General features: G+C 42.5%; 1 protein-coding gene across 1 annotated transcript in view; it reads left to right on the top strand.

Moving 5' to 3' along the window:
- Window positions 1–788: 788 nt before the first annotated feature.
- Window positions 789–26173, top strand: part of PXDC1 (PX domain containing 1) — a 46635-nt gene continuing 21250 nt past the window's right edge. The window contains exon 1 of the mRNA XM_063298833.1: window positions 789–1683. Coding sequence (XP_063154903.1) covers window positions 1428–1683 — 256 coding nt within the window. The 5' untranslated portion in view covers window positions 789–1427. The remainder of the gene's footprint in view (window positions 1684–26173) is intronic.

Below are 26173 nucleotides of genomic sequence, written 5' to 3'. Positions count from 1 at the left end.
GAGTCAGCATTGACTAGAAGGCACATCCTGAACACACACAGTCCTGAGTCTAACATTCTGCCATCTTCTTACTATTAGGAAAGGCCACCACATCCCATTGATCTCAGAGGGGGCCAAATGGGCCCCGAGTCTAGCCAAACCTGGAGCTGGCCCTGGCATATGCTCTTCCTGGGTCAATCCTTTGGCTACACAGAACTGAATTGCTCAATTTAACGTGATTTTACATGGGGCTGGCTCAGCGGGGATCGGTTCTTACAGCTGGTACCCCTGCTTTCTCAGTTGTACTTTGTGAGCCTGGATTGCTTAGCACTCAGATCTGCTCCGCCCTTTCCAATTGTTGCAGACAGAGCTTGGGACTTCACTTCTTTCGTTTCCGAATAGCCCTCGCCGGGAAGGGACTTGCGTGAGTATCCGCGCCACGCTCCGCTTCTTGACACTTCAGTGTAACTCACACTCAGCGGAAAGGAGGAGGCGCGTAAATTGGAGACGCGCCAGTTGCTCGGCCGGAGACGAAATTGGTCTCTCCGGAGCGGGAAAGAAGCCACTGGTTTCCCCCGGAAAATCACTTTGGATTTTCTTGCAACGAAACAGGGAGAAGTTAAGCTCTGACCTCCCCAGCCCCGCAGGACCAGAGATACCGGGAGGACAGAGGGAAAAGCCAGCGTCCCCGCGGTCTTTTCTGCCCACGATCCACCGCACCGTCTTTCTCCAGCAAGTGGTCAAACCAATCTGTTTTTCGCGTTGTTGCGTCGCGGCCTTTTAAGAGCATGTGTCTACAAAAATCTGCCAACACCTGATCGAGAACTAATCTTCCAGCACTTCCCCTGCCAAAAGAATCGGGCAGACTAGATTCGAAGCAGCGGAGCGCATTTGCGTCTTCCTGCCCCTTTTTCCTTCCACGTGTGGATTTGAACCTCGGCGTGGAGTAAGAAACCTGAAGCCCAAACACCGAGTTTGCCTGTGAGGGGGCGCGTGCGTTTCGTTTCAGACCAAAATCTTCGCCCTGCCTCCCAAACATTCAGGAAGATTGCAAAAGAAAAAGGAAGAAGCGTCAAAGACACAGAAGCGACGCCACCCGGCGAGCAAGTCTGCTCTTTCGGCCTGAAAAGAAGAACCTCGTCTGATTTGCCCGACAGCTCCTCTACCCCGGCCCGCGCTTGTGACTAGCAAGCGGTGGCGGCAGCAGAAAGCAACCGTAGTCAAAGAGAGGCGGCGGCCGGCTGGGCCCTCCCCTCGTCTCTGCCTGGGCAAAGAATACCGGAGGCGCCTGTGGCCGCCCTGCGCGGAGCTTGAAGACAGCGCCTTGTGCTGTCGACGCCCAGCTCGACCATGGTGGCTCCCTCTTCCTGACGCCTAGTGGCTTAGCGAAGGACGGAGGATCTCCGCCGTCCCCTCGCAGCGGGGTGGTATGCGCGGGCAGCGGCGGGATGGCCTCGGCTGTGTTTGAGGGCACCTCGCTGGTGAACATGTACGTGCGGGGCTGCTGGGTGAATGGCATCCGGAGACTGATCATCAACCGTCGCGGGGACGAAGAGGAGTTCTTCGAGATCCGCACCGAGTGGTCGGACCGGAACGTCCTTTACTTGCACCGCAGCTACTCTGACCTGGGCCGCCTCTTCAAGCGCCTGCTGGACTCCTTCCCGGAGGATCGCCCCGAGCTGTCACAGTCCCCCTTGCTCCAAGGTTTGCCGGCCGCCTCGCTTTCTGACTTTCTCCCCCACCCTCTGCCCACTTGGCGAATCGCCGCTAAGTTGAGAGGAAGTTCCCTGAAAATGAGCCGCGCTTCCTTCCCGCCACGATTGTGGGGTCGGGGAGTGGGGCGGAAGCCTTTTCGCCTCCTTTTGAGTCTGTGTGCTGCCGAAGCCTAATTAGAGCCGACGTTTTCCTTGAATTCTTCCATGTAGTAGAGTAAGGCGACCAGGTTAAGGCACAGCGTCTCTAAGAAGGTTTCTAACAGTGACAAAATGTTCAGTTTTCTGCTTAGCCATGAAGGAGGGCTATAGGAATAGAGGGGGAGAGAGCCACGTGGCTCCTCGGCTGCACCCTAGACTTCCTTGAGTTCAGCTTTTGAGACAGAGAAGTCCTGTGTGGATCTTTAGGCTTCTGTGGGTGTTGAAAAATGGTTGGCCTGTTGCACTGCCCCTTTAATTCTGAGGATTGTTCAAGCATGTCCTAAAATGAAACTTTACTGTAATTGTGGTCGCTGCTATATGGGGAGTTGTGATGGAATACGTTCATTTATTGGGATATTTTGGCTTTGGGGGCACTTTGGCATGGGGTTGCAGCAGCCCTCAAGCATTCCCTCAAAACTGAGATAACAGGAAAACAGCCAAGAAGTAGCTACAAGGCACATTTTGTTCTACAGGTACCAATTACTGATTGCTCACACAAGTGAGCCCTGTTTGTCCTTTGGACTCTCAGCAGTCACTTCTGTCTGTTTGCAGCTGGTGTGAGTGCTGGACATCCTGATCCATCCAATATTTACTGGCCCAAATGGGTAAACAGCTACTGCAGCAAAATAAGTGAAGCAAACAATGAGACTCAGGTAAAGTGACTTTGCCCGGGGATCCATGATAGCAACATGGAAGGCAGATTTATCATTTTGTCCCTTCCAGCCCTATTCTGCTCCTTCAGATTTCTAACTTACTATAAAGATTCAAACGGCTTGAAACATACATTAAAATAGATGCTTTAAAATAGTAAAAACCGTAAGAAACGTGCCATCACCAACCAGCATTTCTCTGCTGTTTCAAGATTATAAATATTGCAGGGACTTGAACTTACTTAGGTCTCCAAGGGAATCCTGTAATTATAGTGCAGCTCTCAGAAATGCCTCTTCATTCATCATAGGAAACAAAAGTTGAAACAAAAATGACTCAGGTGGAATGCAGTCAGTGTAAATGTTAGAGCAGATCCTCAGAACCAACTTATCCTTGTCATAAATTGGTTCTCCCCTTTCAGTATTGAGTGATCTTCCTGATAATTATTGAAGATGATCCCAGAAAAACACTTGCCACAAGGGGCAATTAAGCTACAGTTTTGTATTCCCAACTCTGTAATTCAGGTGTAATTACCATATTGGCAAGTTTCACATGTGATATTTATATGGTTGCATCCAACATATATACATCTGTTTCAAATAACGTATGGGACTCTCACAGGCAGATTTCATTTGATGTGTAAAACATGTTCTTACGAAGAGCTTTTGACTCCCAGCTACTTGGTAGCATTTGTAAGACTCAAATATTTCAATGCAAAGATGCACTTAAAACACCTTGAAAAGGTAAACACCCTGTATTACATTTTTTATTCCTGTTATCATAACACCTCCCTCAGTTGAATCATATTCCCAGCCTAAGTTATATCAGATAACCTGTATTTATTTTATTTATTTTGGGTTGATTTTAACTGAAAGAAAAGAAAGATATTAGAGAAAAAAGGCAGGTTAGGATCAAGATTTTAAGGTTTTTTTAAAAGATGTGGCTTGTTTTGAATAATGAATACAGAGAACTGCAGCCCTCAAAAAAAGAAAAGAAAATGGTAGTGGTTATACAGTGAAGGGGGGAGAAAAACCTAGATGTATTACGGTGATTAAACTTAACTAAATGTGACAAAAAGAAGAAGAAAAAAGGCTAATTGACTAAAAAAGAGAGAAAAGATCCATATAATATCCATTGTTATTGATATAAAATTAATACAGCCCTTAAGCTTGTAATTAAATATAGACCCCTCTCTGCAATGTTAAGAACCCTTCTCCCCACTCCATTGTTCCTTCCAAATTGTAGCCTCAGCTACAGTTGTGTTTTATTATCTTTTTTAAAAAAAAGAAGAATGAAATGCCACACTGTGAAAGGCCTTGGTTATTCCTTGTGTGACTTTGCATGGGGCCATGTATACTATGGCAAGAGGATGGCCATGAGAACAAGCACGGCAGTCAAGTCACGTTAAAACGCTTGGCAGGCGGTTTTGTTGTTAGTTCTGTGGTCGTTCTTTGGCTCTGATTGCTGGGAAACTGAACGGGGTACTCAGGCTCTATGTACACAGGCTGTACATAGTTGCTGCTGAAACCGCTGAATAGATATGCAGGGAGAAAAAGTTGGATTTTGGTGTCCTCTGTTTCAGCAACTGTAAAACTGTGGAGCGATCTCCTGGATGGCGAGCTCAGAATCAAAACTTGGAGCCTCAGAGCTAGTTCTCTGCTGTGGGATACCATCCTTAGGGAAATCTGAGTATTTGTGGTAAGGGTGTAAATGCCTGGTAAGTCTCATAAGGAGTAAAGCATCCTGACAACAATGATTTGAGGCTGATACCGATAGTTCAAGTAATACTTTGGAGGGCACTGTGTAAAGCCCTTGTGTGGTGACCTAATTTTTTTTTTTTCTTCTTCTTTTCTTCTTTTTTTCTGGCTGGAGGAGAAGTGGCCTTGGGTTTGGCAGTCTGAATAGCAGTCCAAATAATAGCTTACTGAATGTTGCAGAGCAGTTTGAGTTGGCGACTATTTGATGGCCAGAAGATGTAACTCAGAGTAGTACCACATCATTTCTAGTTGGTTGATTATCACAACTAGGGATTAGTCCAAAGGGCAGAGTTCACACACTGTACATAGATGGAGCTTCCTTTGGTCAGTAGAACTGGAAATCACCAATTGGCCGCAATACATTTGAATGGTGTCACTGTTGAGCTTGTTACATCTGGTAACAATTTAGAAATTGGTCCTGCTTTATAGTTCCTCTAATCACACAATCCATTGAATATGGTTACTTAGCAACTAGGTGAGGTTCATAAGACATGTTAAGACCATAAACAAACCAGGGTTAAAGCTAATCAAGCTTACCGTGCTATGCTTGATGTCTTTTCCTGACATGAGCTCCTATGATGTCTTTTCCTGACCTGTTGGATGCTGGATGAATATCACCTGGGAGTGGGGATGGGGATAGGTATCATGCTGCAACTGTATAAACCAGTCTTTCTCAACCCTGGCAGCTCTAAGACTTCAACTCCCAAACTGGCTGGGGAATTCTGGGAGTTGAAGACTACTCAACTTAAAGCTGCCAAGGTTGAGAAATGGTATAAGTTGTATAGGTTATGCATATTACATATTGTGTAGGTAAGGAACTGGTTAATATGACTGAGGTATTCATTTATATCTTCAGCAAAGGATCGTTACCTTGTCGTGGTGCTGGAGCTTGAGCACCTCAATGATGCCATGAGCTAAACCGTGAAGGGCCACCCAAGACGGGAAGGTCATGACAGAGAGGTCAGACTAAATGCGATCCCTGGGGAAGGTAATGGCAACCCACCTCAGTATTCTTGCCGTGAAAACTAAATGGATCAGTACAACCAGAGATATGTCGGTATACCATCGGAAGATGAGACCCCCAGGTCGGAAGATGGTCAAAATGCTACTGGGGAGGAACAGAGGATGAGCTCAACTAGCCCCAGACGTGATGACGCAGCTAGCTCAAAGCCGAAAGGACGGCTAGCGGCCGACGGTGCTGGTGGTGAACGGCGAATCCGATGTTCTAAGGATCAACACACCATTGGAACCTGGAATGTAAGATCTATGAGCCAGGGCAAATTGGATGTGGTTATTGGTGAGATGTCAAGATTAAAGATAGACATTCTGGGCGTCAGTGAACTGAAATGGACTGGAATGGGCCACTTCACATCAAATGACCACCAGATCTACTACTGTGGACAAGAGGACCACAGAAGAAATGGAGTAGCCTTCATAATTAATAGTAAAGTGGCTAAAGCAGTGCTTGGATACAACCCAAAAAACGACAGAATGATCTCAATTCGAATTCAGGGCAAGCCATCTAACATCACAGTGATCCAAATATACGCCCCAACCACAAATGCTGAAGAAGCTGAAGTAGAGCAGTTCTATGAGGATCTGCAGCACCTACTGGACAACACGCCTAAAAGAGATGTTATTTTCATCACAGGAGACTGGAATGCTAAGGTGGGCAGTCAAATGACACCTCGAATTACAGGTAAGTATGGCCTGGGAGAACAAAACGAAGCAGGACACAGGCTGATAGAATTTTGCCAAGACAATTCACTCTGCATAACAAACACTCTCTTCCAACAACCTAAGAGACGGCTTTATACATGGACTTCACCAGATGGACAACACCGAAATCAGATTGATTACATCCTTTGCAGCCAAAGGTGGCGGACATCTGTACAGTCGGTAAGAACAAGGCCTGGAGCTGACTGTAGTTCAGATCACGAACTTCTTCTTGCACAATTTAGGATCAGACTAAAGAGATTAGGGAAGACCCACAGATCAGCTAGATATGAGCTCACTAATATTCCTAAGGAATATGCAGTGGAGGTGAAGAATAGATTTAAGGGACTGGACTTAGTAGATAGGGTCCCGGAAGAACTCTGGACAGAAGTTGGCAGCATTGTTCAGGAGGCGGCAACAAAATACATCCCAAAGAAAGAGAAAACCAAGAAGGCAAAATGGCTGTCTGCTGAGACACTAGAAGTAGCCCAAGAAAGAAGGAAAGCAAAAGGCAACAGTGATAGGGGGAGATATGCCCAATTAAATGCAAAATTCCAGAGGTTAGCCAGAAGAGATAAGGAATTATTTTTAAACAAGCAATGCGTGGAAGTGGAAGAAGACAATAGAATAGGAAGGACAAGAGACCTCTTCCAGAAAATTAGAAACATTGGAGGTAAATTCCAGGCCAAAATGGGTATGATCAAAAACAAAGATGGCAAGGACCTAACAGAAGAAGAAGAGATCAAGAAAAGGTGGCAAGAATATACAGAAGACCTGTATAGGAAGGATAACAATATCGGGGATAGCTTTGACAGTGTGGTCGGTGAGCTAGAGCCAGACATCCTGAAGAGTGAGGTTGAGTGGGCCTTAAGAAGCATTGCTAATAACAAGGCAACAGGAGACGACGGCATCCCAGCTGAACTGTTCAAAATCTTGCAAGATGATGCTGTCAAGGTAATGCATGCTATATGCCAGCAAATTTGGAAAACACAAGAATGGCCATCAGACTGGAAAAAATCAACTTATATCCCCATACCAAAAAAGGGAAACACTAAAGAATGTTCAAACTATCGAACAGTGGCACTCATTTCACATGCCAGTAAGATAATGCTCAAGATCCTGCAAGGTAGACTTCAGCAGTTCATGGAGCGAGAATTGCCAGATGTACAAGCTGGGTTTAGAAAAGGCAGAGGAACTAGAGACCAAATTGCCAATATCCGCTGGATAATGGAAAAAGCCAGGGAGTTTCAGAAAAACATCTATTTCTGTTTTATTGACTATTCTAAAGCCTTTGACTGTGTGGACCATAACAAATTGTGGCATGTTCTTAGTGGTATGGGGATACCAAGTCATCTTGTCTGCCTCCTGAAGAATCTGTATAACGACCAAGTAGCAACAGTAAGAACAGACCACGGAACAACAGACTGGTTTAAGATTGGGAAAGGAGTACGGCAGGGCTGTATACTCTCACCCTACCTATTCAACTTGTATGCAGAACACATCATGCGACAAGCTGGCCTTGAGGAATCCAAGGCTGGAGTTAAAATCTCTGGAAGAAACATTAACAATCTCAGATATGCAGATGATACCACTTTGATGGCTGAAAGCGAAGAGGAACTGAGGAGCCTTATGATGAAGGTGAAAGAAGAAAGTGCAAAAGCTGGTTTGCAGCTAAACCTCAAAAAAACCAAGATTATGGCAACCAGCTTGATTGATAACTGGCAAATAGAGGGAGAAAATGTAGAAGCAGTGAAAGACTTTGTATTCCTAGGTGCAAAGATTACTGCAGATGCTGACTGCAGTCAGGAAATCAGAAGACGCTTAATCCTTGGAAGAAGAGCAATGACAAATCTCGATAAAATAGTTAAGAGCAGAGACATCACACTGACAACAAAGGCCCGCATAGTTAAAGCAATGGTGTTCCCTGTAGTAACATATGGCTGCGAGAGCTGGACCATAAGGAAGGCTGAGCGAAGGAAGATCGATGCTTTTGAACTGCGGTGTTGGAGGAAAATTCTGAGAGTGCCTTGGACTGCAAGAAGATCCAACCAGTCCATCCTCCAGGAAATAAAGCCAGACTGCTCACTTGAGGGAATGATATTAAAGGCAAAACTGAAATACTTTGGCCACATAATGAGAAGACAGGACACCCTGGAAAAGGTGCTGATGCTAGGGAGAGTGGAAGGCAAAAGGAAGAAGGGCCGACCAAGGGCAAGATGGATGGATGATATTCTAGAGGTGACGGACTCGTCCCTGCGGGAGCTGGGGGTGTTGACGACCGACAGGAAGCTCTGGCGTGGGCTGGTCCATGAAGTCACGAAGAGTCGGAAGCGACTAAACGAATAAACAACAATTCATTTATATGGTCATTGTCAGATTGCACTTCTTCTGGCAGATTAGATGTTCTTCAAAATCTTCTGATGAGGTCACCAGGAGCATGAGCTAGCCTTATGTACTAAGTCTTCTACTTACCAGAAATCAGCTGTGTACAATAGCATTTCCCATCATTCTTCTTTGTGCATATCATTACAGCATCATCAAAAGCTTTTAAGGACTGGCACTTAAATCAGCATCAATTAGGTGACACTTTCTGGCATCATGACACATGTACTCTTTCTAGATGGTGTTCCCAAAACACATTAATTTCATTTTTAAAATTACTGTAACCAAAAATGACATAGGGTTGACAATATCACAAGATTTCAAACAAAAATGGCAAACTTTGCAAGATTTAGCTATCTCTGTGTATATTATAGATTTATTTTTATTTTTTGTACCTGTATTATGAATTACTTGCAGTATTCTTGCAGGCTACCAGTGGTCACTGGTCAAAGGATTGAAGACCACTAATAAGGAACAAGCATGCCTGAATTTGCATAGGGTTACTTGATGATGGGACGTGGTGGCGCTGTGGGTTAAACCGCTGAGCTGCTGACCTTGCCGATCGGAAGGTCGACGGTTTGAATCCATGGGACGGGGTGAGCTCCCGTTACTAGTCCCAGCTCCTGTCAACCTAGCAGTTTGAAAACATGCAAATGTGAGTAGATCAATAGGTACCGCTTCAGCGGGCAGGTAACGGCATTCCGTTTAGTCATGCCGGCCACATGACCATGGAAGTGTCTACGGACAAACGCCAGCTCTTCGGCTTTGAAACGGAGATGAGCACCGCCCCCTAGAGTCGGACACGACTGGACTTAATGTCAAGGGAAACCTTTACCTTTACCTACTTGATGATAGAGAAGAAATTAGTTTACTGAGAAACTTGTCAGCCAGAGGCTTAGTTTTCCGGGGGGGGGGGTTGTATTTGTTGGGCAGAGAAAGAGGGTGACAGATATACTGTTTTAGCAGTGTTAGGCCTGTTGTCTTCAATTAAATTTTAGGTGTTTCTGGTAATCTACCTTATTGCAGTGTGGTTCTCAGGGAATCACAGAGTTTCACTTCTGTTTCTGCCATGTAATCTTCATTATATTGCTCTGGGCTGTTATTTCTTTTTCTGATTTTGGAAATGTGAAGTTATTCCCACATTTGTTTCTGCTCAGCTGGAAGCAAGAGGCTGAAAGGATTTTGGCAGAGACTCACTGTCTTAAGCTGCCATCTGCAGTCAGATCTGCAACACTGCTGCAGAAACAAACAAATGCAATTCCTTAACTAAAAAAAAAGTCTTTCAAACATTAATAGTTTACAGCAGCCTTTCTCACCCTTTGACCCTGGAGGAACCCTTGAAATATTTTTCAGGTCTCAGGGAACCCCTGCACATTCAGGCTCAAATATAGGCCACTAGTTACAAAATTAATATATTCATTTTATGTGTAGGCCTGTATATATGCATTAACAGTATTCTTAAACTAAAAATAAAGAATGAAACTTACCTCTTTAATGTGAAGATGCCCATATTTGAAATATTTCTTTTAAATAAATTGTGATCTCCCAGGGAACCCCTAATGCCCTCTCGTGGAAGCCTATGGTTCCACAGAACCCTGGTTGATAAACCCTGGTTTACAATGAATTTGAGCAAAGCATAATGGAAATATTTTTTGCAAAGTTGGTTGTGCCAAGCACCTAATGTGTTACTTTGCAGGATTTGATGTGGGAGTTTCAGAATAGGTGAGAAGATAATTTATTTCCTTTGAAAAGACAATGTGCAGGAATTTGCATTGCAGAGGCCTGTTTAGAAGCATAAAGAATTCTGTGCAATGTCTATTTTGCAGAGCCCTTTATAACAGCCTTTTGTATAAATAGGGATGATGACTGCCTATGATCCTCCTAGAGTTGTCAAGTGTTATGATTCTGTAGGATGTTTTCATGATAAATAAAATAAAGAAGCACACATACTATTATGCAAGATTGCACAGCGGAGACCAGTGCCTGAAAAGCGTTGACATCCTCTGACTTATGCAAATAATTTGCTTTGATATATTTACCCCTATCACTGCCCAAAACGTTTAGTACTGGATCAGACCTACCTAAAGGAGCACTTTGCAAAGAGCTGAGAGAAGAAGAAGCAGAAGCTAACTTTATCGTTCTTCTTTTCCCCTACGCTTGTCCGAAACTCTGGTGTGGAGGGCTGGGGAATTCTTTGGAGCAGCCTAAGAGGCAATATAAATAGCTGTAGAGGCAGTTGATGGAAACCCTTCCTCTCCCTGCTTGGAGAACCTCTGGATGCAAGTGCATTTTCTGCACAAAAATGGGCTTTTCTCATCCTGGAATGCTCTTCCCATTTCTTCTGTAAAAGGCTACTTGTGCCTAGCAGAGGTATGAGTAGGCCTGTGGCTAGTAAACAAAAAATGTAGACTAGAAACTTCTGTGGACTTATTTATAAGGCTAACTTGGTTGCAATTAGCTTACAGGGAGTCCTTGTTCAGTGACTTGACTCATTTAACAACCATTCACAGTTAAGACAGGGATGAAAAAGTAACTTTGCGACCAGTCCTCGCATTTACAACCTTCACAGATCTGTAAAGTATTGGAAAGCTGAAGTAATATTGTAAAATGTGATGTTTCCCTTAGCAACTGCTTAGCTTAACGACTGAGTTGCCGGTCCCAATTGTGGTCACTCAATGAGGACTACCTGTATTCCTTAAAAAAGAACATACATCAACTCAAAAGCTAATATCTGGTTTCCAGGAATGACTAGAGTAGTTGCAGCACATTGGCAAGATCACTTTACCAAAATGCATAAAAGCAGCTGATTCCTACCAAAAATGCAAACAAACTTCTGATTTTGTATGTTGTGCCTCATGATGTTCAACCGCCACCATTAAAAAAAGCAGCAATTACAGGAGAACAGTACAGCTAAAAATTTACTTTCAGTTAGATAATTAAAGAGTCAGATCCTTTGTTTACCAGGCAGGGCTTTATTAATGGACTGTTGACATTGCCACAATAAAACGTGCCACAGTTGATGAAACTAATCCTTATCACTGCAGCGTAGCAACAGCAGCTACTGTCTGTGGAAATAGCTAATTTACCTCTAGATCATAATACATCAGTACAAATGCTGCTTTCTACCAGTAGTAACTTTACTGTATGTGAGTGTGCAAACACAGCGGTATTTAAAATAAACCCCCTGCAATCAGTGGTACTTAAGTCCATCAGAACTAATTTGAGCCCCATCGGTTTCAGTCCATTTACATACATATGTCTAAGACTGGATTCAGTTGATTGTATATAACCAGATGTTGTCTGAATGGAGAGGAAAGGGGTTTTTTTCCCCATTCTTTTGCATAGCTGATGTTTAGATAAAGTAAATGCATAGACTTTATATTGTTACTCCCCAAACAAGGAAGAATGGTTTGTTGCCCAGTTATGCACTTCCTGGAGGCAAATGGCTGGCCTCAGCTGAAAAGTGGATCTAAAATAGTGCTACCATACCTGGGTGCAAAGATCCAGATGATCACTGGATGGCAGCAACATTTACAGGTAGTCCTCGGCTTACAACAGCAATTGGGACCAGAATTTCCATCACTAAGCGATGCACTTGTAAAGCACGACTGCATCACTTAGTGACAGCAATCCCTGCAGTCCTGGTTGCCATTGTTAACCGAATCCCATGGTCATTAGGCAAGGCAACTTCCTGCTGGCTTGCCAAAACCAAAGTCAGTGGAGAAGCCAGCAGGAAGTTCTAAGTCCTAGGCCTGCAGGCAGGTAAGTGGCTGCCGCCGGGTGGGGGAGGAAGCGAGAGGGTGCAGGTGTGTGTGTGTGTGGGAGGGTCGGGGAGGGTGTGCGGCAGTGCGCAAGAGGCAAGGCATGGGTCAGTGAGGGGTTGCAAGGGGTGTGTGAGAGGCACGGGTCGGGGAGGGTGCATGAGGGTGTGAGGGGTGCGCAAGAGGTGCAGCGCAGGTTGGGGAGGGTGCGTGGGGGTGCGCGAGTGGCCAGTGTGGTGCGAGCACAGAGGGCTGTGGGCGGGTGCACGGGTGGGGGAGACTTACCCCAGCGACTTGCAACCTTCTCTGGTGGCTTCCCGGTTGATTTTCTGGGGAAGCCGGCAGAAAGGTTGCAAATAGTGTTCATGTGATCGCAGGGCGCTGCAACTGGTTGTAAGTGTGAACCAGTTGCCAAGCGCCCAGATCGTGATCTCATGACTGCGGGGGTGCTGGTACAGCCAGAAGTCCAAGGACGAGTCTTAACCACCATTCATTCAGCACCATCGTCGCTTTGAACAAATGGTTGTAGGCTGAGGACTACCTGTAGTCACATTCAGCCAGGGGGCTCTTTTGATGTTCTTCAGGTTAAGTACAGCAGTTGTCCTTGCTCCAATAAGGTGAGCTTGTATGAGATTTCGCGGTATATCGCTGGCATGGATGCTGCCTTTATACAAATTGCCACTGCATGGTGTCCAGCAATCACTCTGAGATGATACCGGGTGGCATCTCCTGCGGAAATGGACAAAAGCAACTTTATCATATCTTTGCACAGAAAACATCTCTAATGTTTAAAATATATTTTGGGATTTCCGTGTTTTCAAAAATGCAGCCTATTTCAATCCCTGGGCAAAACGTCCAGAAATTTTTCTAATGGCCATTGTAATTGTAATGTAATGCAAGAGAGATACCCCATAAAGACAGCCCTACACATTGTGCATATTTATGAGTAATTTAATTATTACATCAGAACAATTAATGCTGGAGAATTTTTAGCATGGCTTCAGTTTGCTGTTTCTAAAGTCAGACACTCAGGACAGCATTACATAAAGTTCTGCTCAGTGTGCTGAACACAGATGCAATCATTACAATCCCACAAAATAAGGTTGCTGTTAAGTTTTTTCATAGCAAGGAAATAAATGGCATTTTGTTGACAGCACTTTTAAGAATATCCTTGGGAGAAGAGCAATGACAAATCTCGATAAAATAGTTAAGAGCAGAGACATCACACTGACAACAAAGGTCCACATAGTTAAAGCAATGGTGTTCCCCATAGTAACATATGGCTGTGAGAGCTGGACCATAAGGAAGGCTGAGAGAAGGAAGATAGATGCTTTGGAACTGTGGTGTTGGAGGAAAATTCTGAGAGTGCCTTGGACTGCAAGAAGATCAAACCAGTCCATCCTCCAGGAAATAAAGCCAGACTGCTCACTTGAGGGAATGATATTAAAGGCAAAACTGAAATACTTTGGCCACATAATGAGAAGACAGGACACCCTGGAGAAGATGCTGATGCTAGGGAGAGTGGAGGGCAAAAGGAAGAGGGGCCGACCAAGGGCAAGGTGGATGGATGATATTCTAGAGGTGACGGACTCATCCCTGGGGGAGCTGGGGGTGTTGACGACCAACAGGAAGCTCTGGCGTGGGCTGGTCCATGAAGTCACGAAGAGTTGGAAGCGACTAAATGAATAAACAACAACTTTTAAGAATAAGCACACTCAGTGTATGAAAGAACAGATGTTTGTCAAACTATGAGTAAGTGGCAGGATGCATTCATTTTTCAGATGGTGTTTAAAGAGAGAGGAAATCACCCTTATTTCCACATTGTGTGTCAGCGATAATACTAATGTGTTTCAGGAAAACTTGTGGTTACTTTTAGAAGTCACTCCATTGATGTTTGGCCAAAAAGTCATGGCATAAATTCCATTGAGGTTTTTTTTTTGTGCTTGTGAGCATTTAGTGGAGTTCCAAAGTCCAACTTAATAAATATTTTCTAAAAACATGATCCATAAAAATAAAACCCAATTTTAGGAAACATCAAATCCTATAGCATCTTGAAATGATGAGCTTTCTCAACAGAAATCCCAATCTCATTCCTAAAAGAAACATTTCTATCACTGTTGAATTCCTCAGTTTCATCCATTACATCCCCAACCGGATGACACATTTTAGAGCTCATATTTTCCACAATGTCCTGAATGTCTTGTATAAAAACTTGATAGGAGTCAGAAAAGATCTGTTTAAAATCTTGATGGAAGTCAGAAAAAATCTGTTTAAAATCCTCCATGTCTTATGCAGTAGATTATGGTGCCCCCTAGGAGCTTAACGAGTGAAAGTCAAAATTATGGAAAAGTTCTGAAGTATGTTTACACAAAGTGAAAGTGAGATAAGCAGACAGTTCCCAAGGGAAAGTAGAAACAGAAAGCTGAAGGTTTAAATCAGCCAATTCAACATGTAGGAAAATGCTAATATCTTCAAATTTAATACCAAAATAACAGGAAGTCAATTGTTTACTCTCAATCCTCCTTTATATTAGGAAGGAAAATGAATTCCAAAACTTAAAAAAAAAAATTTTTTAAGTAGTCCCCAAAATAACGATAAGCACTTTCTACACTCCTTGCTGTAGAAAGCCTCTCTTAGGGTGTGCATATTTAAAATATATATATAAATATGGTGATTTAGAAATGGGACAATGGGTCTTAGTGTCCCTTTAAGGCTACAGCATGTCTTGGAAAGTGATGACGTCCCAGCCTCCCAGCTAGCTCTTACCAGTCGAATGGGAAATGCTGTTTGCGATCTTCTGGCTGCAAGCAGCCATCCAGAGGACAGATGGGGTAATTCCAGGTGTTTTCCTTTATCCAGAGAACACTCCTGGGCTTCAGGAAAACCTGCCTGAGCCTGAAAAAAAAAAGCTGCATTGTCAGTTCTGCCTGCTAAGCCTGGTGCACAGGTGCTCAGTCCGCTATGTCCCCACCGGAAGTCCAGGCTGTCCATGACTCTTGTACACAAGGTCTTGAGTTCCAGGTGGGGTCAGGAGTAACTTTGGGGAGTGGTTGAAAAAGTCAATTTGGTGGCAGTTGGCTGTGCAACCAAAGCTTCAATTGTGTGGTCACAGATGCCATCTTGACTTTTTGGACCCTCCATGGATATCCCTGGCTGCCAGTTAATACTGATGAAGGAAGGACCAGACCACCCCCAAAAAGGAAAGATGAGACAAAAGAACACAGAATCACCAAGAATCGGACACGATTGGATAGCACCATCAAACGTGTGTACTGGGAAAGTCCACATTAACATACAAAATCACAACAATTTAGAAAATAGATGAACAAAGATAAAAAGGGGAAGCCTTCACTAACAGCACTGTAAACAAGGGAAGCCATTGCAGGAAAGAACACCCAACCAATTTTGGACGGAAGACCATCAAAAAATCCCAGGGTTATAAGCTAGGCTGGGTTGTCAAAACAAATATCAAAAGGCAGTTGCAAACTACTTCCATATTGTTCCCAAGAGGACTACCTGGACCTGCCCGTGTGGTTAGCAGGGGCCAACTCAAACCAAGAGAGCCTTTACCTTTACTTAAACAAAAGGTTCATGAAATACATGCATAACACTGATGCTGCCAAACATGGCATTTGGCAATGTGTGGGCCACTGGTTCTTCGCTCCTAAAGGATGGAGGGCTCTCTCAGGTCGTAAAAAAAAAAAAGGAAGAGCTTTTTTTAGAGACAGAATAGGGCTCAGCCCTAGTCCCTAACCGCAGGATTTCCTTGAGGAAACCCCTAAATATTTGGGAATAATATGTGGAATTCCTCTAGCAGCAACTTTTTCTACTATATACATGCAAAAAGGAAAAGCCACCCTTAGGGAATGCAGTTCTGAAAAGCAAATGAAGCCATCTCAGGATTGGGATCAGGCAATCCTAACGTGCGTAGGATTATAAACTAAATCTCAAAATAATCTCCTAAACAGAATAAGGAAAGTTTTGTTAATACATTGCAAATACGGAAGCAAAGCTCAAAGCCGCATACTTACTGTATAGGGAAACACTGGAGGAGGAAATGTTATGTGCGCTGCCTGCCGCTCCTGGTGGAAAGAAATGCAGGATAGAAAGCTAATGAATAAATGCATTATCTTAGACAATAGAAGACCTACCTTTGCCCAAGAAGCCTACCCCCCCTCCCCGCCACACACAGATCATAGCATTGATTATAGAGTTGCAATCAGCATATTCTCCTCAAAGGCAGTGCCATATCTTGCTCTTGAGACAAGCACTCCAATCTCACCAATATCATCCTTCCCGGAACATCATCAGAGAAGGGGCCATCTTGCCTCCAGGAGCAAGTTAAGCCATAGGAAAGGTGCCCGCGTGAAGGACTCTGGTTTCCCCTGTTGGTAGGTTTCCCAGTAGGTGGAAACTCTCAACTAACTCTTCGCTGCTTTATGGTGGCTGCCCCAATTTTTGCAGCCAGATCTGGGAGTCTTAGCCCTAGTCTTTCTTGAACACAGAGCAACTATTTGCCTGGAAGTGGAGACATTTTAATTGAACAGAATGTAGGAGAAATAAACTGACTCTGTGTTTTTGATTTCTCACACAGTGTAGAACTCTTTTGACCAATTACCTCCTCCAGGGCAGGAGGACATTCTGGCCAAAAATATTAAATTAATTCCAGGCAGGCCATTACTTTAAAATATTTTGAAATAAACCTCTTGTAGGTCTGTATTGTCCATGCCTCAAACTAACCTTGAAGACAGTCTTGAATATTGGACTATCTGCCTCCATCCCAATATTTAAAAATTCACCTGAAAATTTACTGTCTTTTTCCTGGCTGGATGTCAAAAACAAAACAAAATAGGAAAAAAGATGTTACCTTGTTGAATGATTAGGAAGGAACTAAATAAATAAATACATACACACAGACCCTTGCTTGGCTGCTAGCATTTATACATTAAATATAAATTACATTTACAGCCTCAGAAGGAAAGAATAATCTTAAATCATGTATACACACTTGCTCAGTAAAACAGTGCTTCATTGTACACTTGAAATGCTAAAGGGACAGAAGAACTGCAGCCAGGGGGTCAAACCAACAAGTTCAAACATGCCTTTCCATAGAAAAGAAACAGCAGGCAAAGAGAGATGGTTAATATACAGAGAGCTCTTAAAACAAGAGCATGGAAAATATACTGTAAGATGAAATCAAGAGATCAATTGACTGCAGAGGGATTTAGTTTTCAATGGTTTTCATATGCACAGTTAAGAGAAAGATTTAAGGTACATAACAGGACATTTGGAATTGAACAGCACAAAACAATTTAAAATTGAACTGTGTACAAATGATGAACATGTAATAGCTAAAACGTATAAACTTTTGTTGAAATTTGAAAGGAAAGAAGAACAAGTGAAAGAATGTATAATAAAATGGGCTAAGAAATTTGATTATAACATACAGATGGATCAATGGGAAAATATGTGGCTGAAAGGACTGAAATTTACATTATGGTATAATTTAGAAATAACTTTTATAAAATGATGTACTGTTGGTACATGACTCCAGAAAATTTACCTAGAATGTACAAAGGTACTTCAAATTTATGTTGGAAATGTGGAAACATGAAGGGTCATTCTATCATAGCTGGTAGACTTGCAAAAAAGCCAGAAAATTTTGAGTTCAAATACACACAGTGATACAAAGAATTTTAAAGATTAATATTCAGTTGAAACCAGAAATTTTCTAATAGATAGACAATTAGAAAGGAGTTATGGGAGTTGTTTTTATATATGATAACTGCTGCAAGATTATTATATGCACAAAAATGAAAAGACTCTGAAATACCCACAACAGAGAAATGGCTGTGAAGATGACAGAATTAGCAGACATGGCAAAATTGACTTGTTTGATTAGAGAAAGGACAATAACTACATTTATTGGTGAGTGGAAACCCCTTATGAACTTTTTGCTGAAACAAGAAAAAAATGAACTTGTGATTTATGGGTTTTATAATTAGAAAGGGTAGACAATAGAAACAAGGAAATTATGCTGTAACCTTAGAGAGGGAGAGTTAAATATAAATGTACTTGTAATTGCTGTTAAGAACGTTGGAAGCCACTTCTTTATAACTTTTCCTTTCCTTTCCTTTTCTTTCTTTCCCTTCTTTATTTCTTTCCTTGCACTTTTTTCACCTACTACTTTACTTTCTGTACTTCTTTCTTTCAAAATTTGTATTTTATTATTTTAAAATTTTCTTTAATAAAAATTACACACACACAAACACATGCACACCTTTCGAGTAAAATGCAACGTAACTGCATAACTGCATTAACAGTACACACACACACACAAACACACACACACTAGCTTAGCCATCCAACCAGCATTCAATCTTTGGCATTTGAAGTCGCCACAAATAAACAGGCACAACAGAATGGACTGGGTGCAAAATGAATAAACAGTAACACCAACATCAAAAACTCCAAGAGGCAGCTGTTAAGATGCAGGGTTTTTTTTAATCCAATCATGTCTGATTCTCAGAGACTGCCTGGACAAGTCCCTACAGCTTTCTTGACAAGGTTTTTCAGAAATGGTTTGCCATTGCCTCCTTCCTAGGGCTGAGAGAGAGTGACTGGCCCAAGATCACCCAGCTGGCTTTGTATCTAAGGTGGGACTAGAACTCAAGGTCTCCTGGTTTCTAGCCTGATGCATTAAGCACTACACCAAACTGGCTCTCTTAAAAAAATGTATATTTAATACTAAAATTGTTCTGTATGAACTGCTTTGCTAACTTAGATGGAAAGTAAAGTGAATTTCTGGGTGCAGATCCATCCATGAGATGTTGCAGAGCATGGAGGTTTAACAGTTGCTATTTGTTTATTCGTTTAGTCGCTTCCGACTCTTCGTGACTTCATGGTCCAGCCCACGCCAGAGCTTTCTGTCGGTCGTCAACACCCCCAGCTCCCCCAGGGACGAGTCCATCACCTCTAGAATATCATCCATCCACCTTGCCCTTGGTCAGCCCCTCTTCCTTTTGCCCTCCACTCTCCCTAGCATCAGCATCTTCTCCAGGGTGTCCTGTCTTCTCATTATGTGGCCAAAGTATTTCAGTTTTGCCTTTAATATCATTCCCTCAAGTGAGCAGTCTGGCTTTATTTCCTGGAGGATGGACTGGTTTGATCTTCTTGCAGTCCAAGGCACTCTCAGAATTTTCCTCCAACACCACAGTTCCAAAGCATCTATCTTCCTTCTCTCAGCCTTCCTTATGGTCCAGCTCTCACAGCCATATGTTACTACGGGGAACACCATTGCTTTAACTATGCGGACCTTTGTTGTCAGTGTGATGTCTCTGCTCCTAACTATTTTATCGAGATTTGTCATTGCTCTTCTCCCAAGGATTAAGCATCTTCTGATTTCCTGACTGCAGTCAGCATCTGCAGTAATCTTTGCACCTAGAAACACAAAATCTGTCACTGCCTCTACGTTTTCTCCCTCTATTTGCCAGTTATCAATCAAGCTGGTTGCCATAATCTTGGTTTTTTTGAGGTTTAGCTGCAAGCCAGCTTTTGCACTTTCTTCTTTCACCTTCATCATAAGGTTTCTCAGTTCCTCTTCGCTTTCAGCCATCAAAGTGGTATCATCTGCATATCTGAGATTGTTAATGTTTCTTCCAGTGATTTTAACTCCAGCATTGGATTCCTCAAGCCCAGCATGTCACATGATGTGTTCTGCGTACAAGTTGAATAGGTAGGGTGAGAGTATACAGCCCTGCCATACTCCTTTCCCAATCTTAAACCAGCCCGTTGTTCCGTGGTCTGTTCTTCCTGTTGCTACTTGGTCATTATACAGATTCTTCAGGAGGCAGACAAGATGACTTGGTATCCCCATACCGCTAAGAACTTGCCACAATTTGTTATGGTCCACACAGTCAAAGGCTTTAGAATAGTCAATAAAACAGAAATAGATGTTTTTCTGAAACTCCCTGGCTTTTTCCATTATCCAGCGGATATTGGCAATTTGGTCTCTAGTTCCTCTGCCTTTTCTAAACCCAGCTTGTAAATCTGGCAATTCTCGCTCCATGAACTGCTGAAGTCTACCTTGTAGGATCTTGAGCATTACCTTACTGGCATGTGAAATGAGTGCCACTGTTCGATAGTTTGAACATCCTTTAATGATTCCCTTTTTTGGTATGGGGATATAAGTTGATTTTTTCCAATCTGATGGCCATTCTTGTGTTTTCCAAATTTGCTGGCATATAGCATGCATTACCTTGACAGCATCATCTTGCAAGATTTTGAACAGTTCAGCTGGGATGCCATCATCTCCTGCTGCCTTCTTATTAGCAATGCTTCTTAAGGCCCACTCAACCTCACTCTTCAGGATGTCTGGCTCTAGCTCACTGACCACACTGTCAAAGCTATCCCCGATATTGTTATCCTTCCTATACAGGTCTTCTGTATATTCTTGCCACCTTTTCTTGATCTCTTCTTCTTCTGTTAGGTCCTTGCCATCTTTGTTTTTGATCATGCCCATTTTTGCCTGGAATTTACCTCCGATGTTTCTAATTTTCTGGAAGAGGTCTCTTGTCCTTCCTATTCTATTGTCTTCTTCCACTTCCGCGCATTGCTTGTTTAAAAATAATTCCTTATCTCTTCTGGCTAACCTCTGGAATTTTGCATTTAATTGGGCATATCTCCCCGTATCACTGTTGCCTTTTGCTTTCCTTCTTTCTTGGGCTACTTCTAGTGTCTCAGCAGACAGCCATTTTGCCTTCTTGGTTTTCTCTTTCTTTGGGATGTATTTTGTTGCCACCTCCTGAACAATGTTGTGAACTTCTGTCCAGAGTTCTTCCAGGACTCTATCTACTAAGTCCAGTCCCTTAAATCTATTCTTCACCTCCACTGCATATTCCTTAGGAATATTAGTGAGTTCATATCTAGCTGATCTGTGGGTCTTCCCTAATCTCTTTAGTCTGATCCTAAATTGTGCAATAAGAAGTTCGTGATCTGAACTACAGTCAGCTCCAGGTCTTGTTTTTACCGACTGTATAGATGTCCGCCACCTTTGGCTGTAAAGGATGTAGTCAATCTGATTTCGGTGTTGTCCATCTGGTGAAGTCTATGTATAAAGCCGTCTCTTAGGTTGTTGGAAGAGAGTGTTTGTTATGCAGAGTGAATTGTCTTGGCAAAATTCTATTAGCCTATGTCCTGCTTCGTTTTGTTCACCCAGGCCATGCTTACCTGTAATTCGAGGTGTCATTTGACTGCCCACCTTAGCATTCCAGTCTCCCGTGATGAAAATAACATCTCTTTTAGGCGTGTTGTCCAGTAGGTGCTGCAGATCCTCATAGAACTGCTCTACTTCAGCTTCTTCAGCATTTGTGGTTGGGGCGTATATTTGGATCACTGTGATGTTAGATGGCTTGCCCTGAATTCGAATTGAGATCATTCTATCGTTTTTTGGATTGTATCCAAGCACTGCTTTAGCCACTTTACGATTAATTATGAAGGCTACTCCATTTCTTCTGTGGTCCTCTTGTCCACAGTAGTAGATCTGGTGGTCATTTGATGTGAAGTGGCCCATTCCAGTCCATTTCAGTTCACTGACGCCCAAAATGTCTATCTTTAATCTTGACATCTCACCAATAACCACATCCAATTTGCCCTGGCTCATAGATCTTACATTCCAGGTTCCAATGGTGTGTTGATCCTTAGAACATCGGATTCGCCGTTCACCACCAGCACTGTCGGCCGCTAGCCGTCCTTTCAGCTTTGAGCTAGCTGCGTCATCACGTCTGGGGCTAGTTGAACTCATCCTCTGTTCCTCCCCAGTAGCATTTTGACCATCTTCCAACCTGGGGGTCTCATCTTCCGATGGTATACCGACATATCTCTGGTTGTATTGATCCATTTAGTTTTCATGGCAAGAATACTGGGGTGGGTTGCCATTACCTTCCCCAGGGATCGCATTTAGTCTGACCTCTCTGTCATGACCTTCCCGTCTTGGGTGGCCCTTCACGGTTTAGCTCATGGCATCATTGAGGTGCTCAAGCTCCAGCACTACGACAAGGTAACAATCCTTTGCTGAAGAACAGTTGCTGTATTCATTCCTTGTCTATTTTCATAGATCCAAATCAGAGGTTGAACAAATAGTCTAATCATTCCAACATGAGCAAAAGCTACCCATTTTAATTTCACATTCAAACCATGCAATTAAATTGTTTGTTTTATGTAGGATTCATTTGTTTAATAACCGTTCATTTAATATTAATTCAGTAGGTTGACACTTCGTCAACATATTGAAATTCCATCATGGAAATGCATGTTGTGATTAGATTCTCCAGTGGGAAGAATTTTTGCCCTTAGAAGACAGTAAGATGAACCGAAGCCCATGATTACACTGGCATGCTTTCCTGCAATTCTGAGGTGGGAAACATGCCAAAATTGAAGAGTAAGCCTTAAAATATGCTTTATATAGATAAACAGAACAAATAATAATCCCACTCCCCTTTGCAAAAAGGGAAAAGACAGATCTAATTATCACTTTTGTGTCATCCAATGCATTTCTTGTTGCCCCCCCTTAAGTCCAGCCCCTAACCATGAAAAGTTCTCCTCCTCTACTTTAACTTTTTTTAGCCCCAGGTTTCCAGAAAATAAAGCAAATTGTTTTGCCTTTTTTTCATGGGGCAAATATATAAGAAAAGCCATGGAACTTTTATCCAGGATCATATAGATTTGTAAATAAATTTCAAAAGAATATTGTTTCTTCCAGGCTCAGTGTCAGAGATCACTTCTGCAAATGGCTGACTCTTCTGTGCTCCCTAAAAAATGTGAATGAACTCAGACTTTGTCAGTGGATATCTTCCACATCAATAACCCTAATAAATAGCTGGAGATGATAGCAAGCAAGAAGCAGAGTGAGCAGGACAGTTTAATGAGAAATCCTTCATATTTCCACTGATATCTCAAATAACTAAATGTAGCTCAGGCCAAAGTCAACACACACATACATAGATTCATCAGCCAATCTGACCTAGTGGAAGATTTATTTTGGAATTTAAATGTATAGCTGTTTGGACATGTTGATATTTTTATGGAATTCTTTTAAGCACCACGGCTGTTCTTCAAACAAATCCTGGGAGCTTTAGGTTGAGAATGATGCGAAGGAGTCTTATTCAGGATCTCAATCAGTGTTTCTCAACCTTGGCAACTTTAAGATGGGTGGACTTCAACTTCCAGAATTCTAAAGTTGCCAAGGATGAGAAACACTGAACTAGATCCTTAAGCCTGTGTTTCAGACTGCAAGAAGGTCTTGTGAGATTGACTTCCTCTCCATAACATAAAATCCCTTACACTTACATTTATACTGTCAAATGAGGTCAAAAGCTAGCCTAGACTTTTTGCCCAACAACTAGATTTCTCTGTGCAGGAATCCTCTCCCTTTTTTCCTTCCTTATTTTTATTGAAATGTCAGTCTCCAGTAGGTATCTTGCATTGCTAGATGGTTGTTTCTCCACTGAATGCAGTGGGAGTCCCTTAACTAAGAGATGGTCTGTTGGTCTAGGCCTCTTGGTCTGTGTAATCTACACAGATGTGAGCACATGTAATTGGACAAAATATCTGAATTTAACAGAATGAAATTAGTGTTCAAATAGGTTCCATAGAGTTTAGCAGTGACAATGTGTGGAGGCATGGCTCCCTCTATTGGAGACTGGCCAAACTGCAGTGAAAAACCTCTTAAGGTCAGAGGATTTTCTGAATAAAGTTGGAAATGTATTTAACAATTTCTTCTTCCTTTTTCCCTGACTTTTAAATCAAGGCAGCTTTATTTTGAATTAAGAACAACATATCAAATAATAAGCATACACACACAAAGACACACACTATTCTAGATATACTTAGAAAAAACAAATTCCAAACATTTTTTACACGATAGAATGGGAGTGTCATGAGTAAGGATGGCGAGCAGGGGGCTCTCACCCAGACTGTCAAGCGCATGCGTAGCACTGAGGAACTGTTCAGCCATTCAAAGAGACACAGATCGGGACCGCCTTAACCTTTGGGGTTTATATGGCTGGGTTTTCCCACGCTTTCTCAGTTTGTTAGGATTCTTGTTAAGTACTACTAATAAATATTAGAGACCAAGTCCTCGCCTCAGTGTGTTTCCTGGTAATCAGGACAGGGAGGAGGAAACAGAACCAGGATGAGCAAAGAGAATTAAGGAGGTTATAGCCAGTCCTAAAATATTTATTGGTCAGAAGGTAAAATAATGAGGTTACACTGACTCTGTTCTGCACTGTGCTGCTTCCTATCACTCCAACTTAATTTTTCTTTGTGGGAACACTTCCAATGTTTTATTTCTAATTATAGAAAATTATTTCCATTTCACATCTGGAGGAATTTTCATGGAAAAATAATGGAACACTGCTTTGCAGCATGTTAGTTTCCCATTTATATATTTAAAAGCTGCTTTAGAAAGGTTCTTGACAAAGGTTCTTTGCCAAGAGGGACAAGCAGAATCAAGCAGAATGTCTGGGAATAGCCCCAATCTGCAAGGATGCAATCAGGAAGGCTAAGCCTCAGAATGAGATGAGTCTTGCAGTGAACACCAAAATAGCAAGAAGTTATTTGACTATGTGTGACACGAGGCAAATCAAGGAAGTGAACAGTCTGGTAGTTGGAGAAGATGATGAGATGGTGATACTTAGCAGGGAGAAAGCTGCACTGATTAATTCCTAACATGTACCTGTCTTTTTGCAAAAAGAAAAAGTGGTCCAGCCTCTCAGAAGCTACATGGGGAGCAGGGGTGGGGCAGAAGGGAAACACAGGTCAAAATAGGTAAGGAATTGGTAAGAGAACACCTTGCTGCTTTGAATGAATGTAAGTCTTTGGGACTGGGTGGATTACATCCCAGGGAACTAAAGGAACTGGAGACATAATATCAGAACCACTGACTGTAGTATGAGAACTCCTGGAGTTCAGGAGAAGTGTCAGAAGACTGGAGAAGAGCTGAAATTGTTCCAGTCTTTAAAAAAAGAAAAAGGTGGACCTAAGGAGCTACAGACCAATCAGCTGGACATCAGGGTCTGGGAAAATCCTAGAAAAGATAATCAGGCTGTAGGTTTGCAAGCACATAGAAAGGAACAATATGATTATTAGAAGCCAGCATGGGTTAAAAACAGATTGTGCCAAACAAATCTTACTGGTTTTGTTGACAGTGATGAGATTAGTAGACCAAGGGAATTCAGTGGATTACTGCACTTAGACTTCAGTAAGGCTTATGATAAACCTGAACGTACAGATTTCTTGGAATAGAAGTAGCCCAGGTTTGCTGTACATACTTGGTAACTAGGTTGGACTAGAGGTTTTTAAGCAATTGCATGGTAGGAGGGTTCCTACCCTGGGCAGGAGATTAGAAGACCTCCAAGGTCCCTTCCAATCCTATGATTCTATGTTTCTATGACAAGGAACTAGTGGATGTCACGGGATGTCTCTGCGGGTACGTTGGCATCCATATTTAGTATGCTGAGGATTCCAGAGGTAAACACAAAGCATTTCACTCTGATACTGTTGCAGTGAGAATATGGACCTTTCCCCACCATAGCATTGTCTACTGATCATTGAATCAACCCAATTAATGCTGCTGTAAAGTTTGCTACCCCGTTTCCAATTCCTGTCTGCTTCTATTGCATCTGTTCCAAATCACAAATAACAATGTCCTGATTTGTGAGTGTGCCACTTGTAAAAACAAGGTGATTGTTCTTTTGGCTTTGCTGCCATCCTCCTTCAGGCATTACCTGCCATTACCTGCAGTGTACAACCACTGCTCTTACTTCTGGGGAAGGAGTGGAAATGTTTGAAACTGACAAATGCAGGGGCAAAGTTTTCTTAAAGACATTCTTGACTCCTGATGATTCCATGGACACATTTGTGTTGTTTTCTTGGTGAGAATATGGAAGTGGGCTTGCCATTGCCTTCTTCTCAACTTCCCATTCTAGCCTACAGCTCTGGTATTTCTTGGTAGTCTTCT

Source organism: Candoia aspera, chromosome 3 (genome assembly GCF_035149785.1).
Source record: "Candoia aspera isolate rCanAsp1 chromosome 3, rCanAsp1.hap2, whole genome shotgun sequence".
NCBI lineage: Eukaryota > Metazoa > Chordata > Lepidosauria > Squamata > Boidae > Candoia > Candoia aspera.
This window is presented reverse-complemented; position numbering and strand designations above follow the sequence as displayed.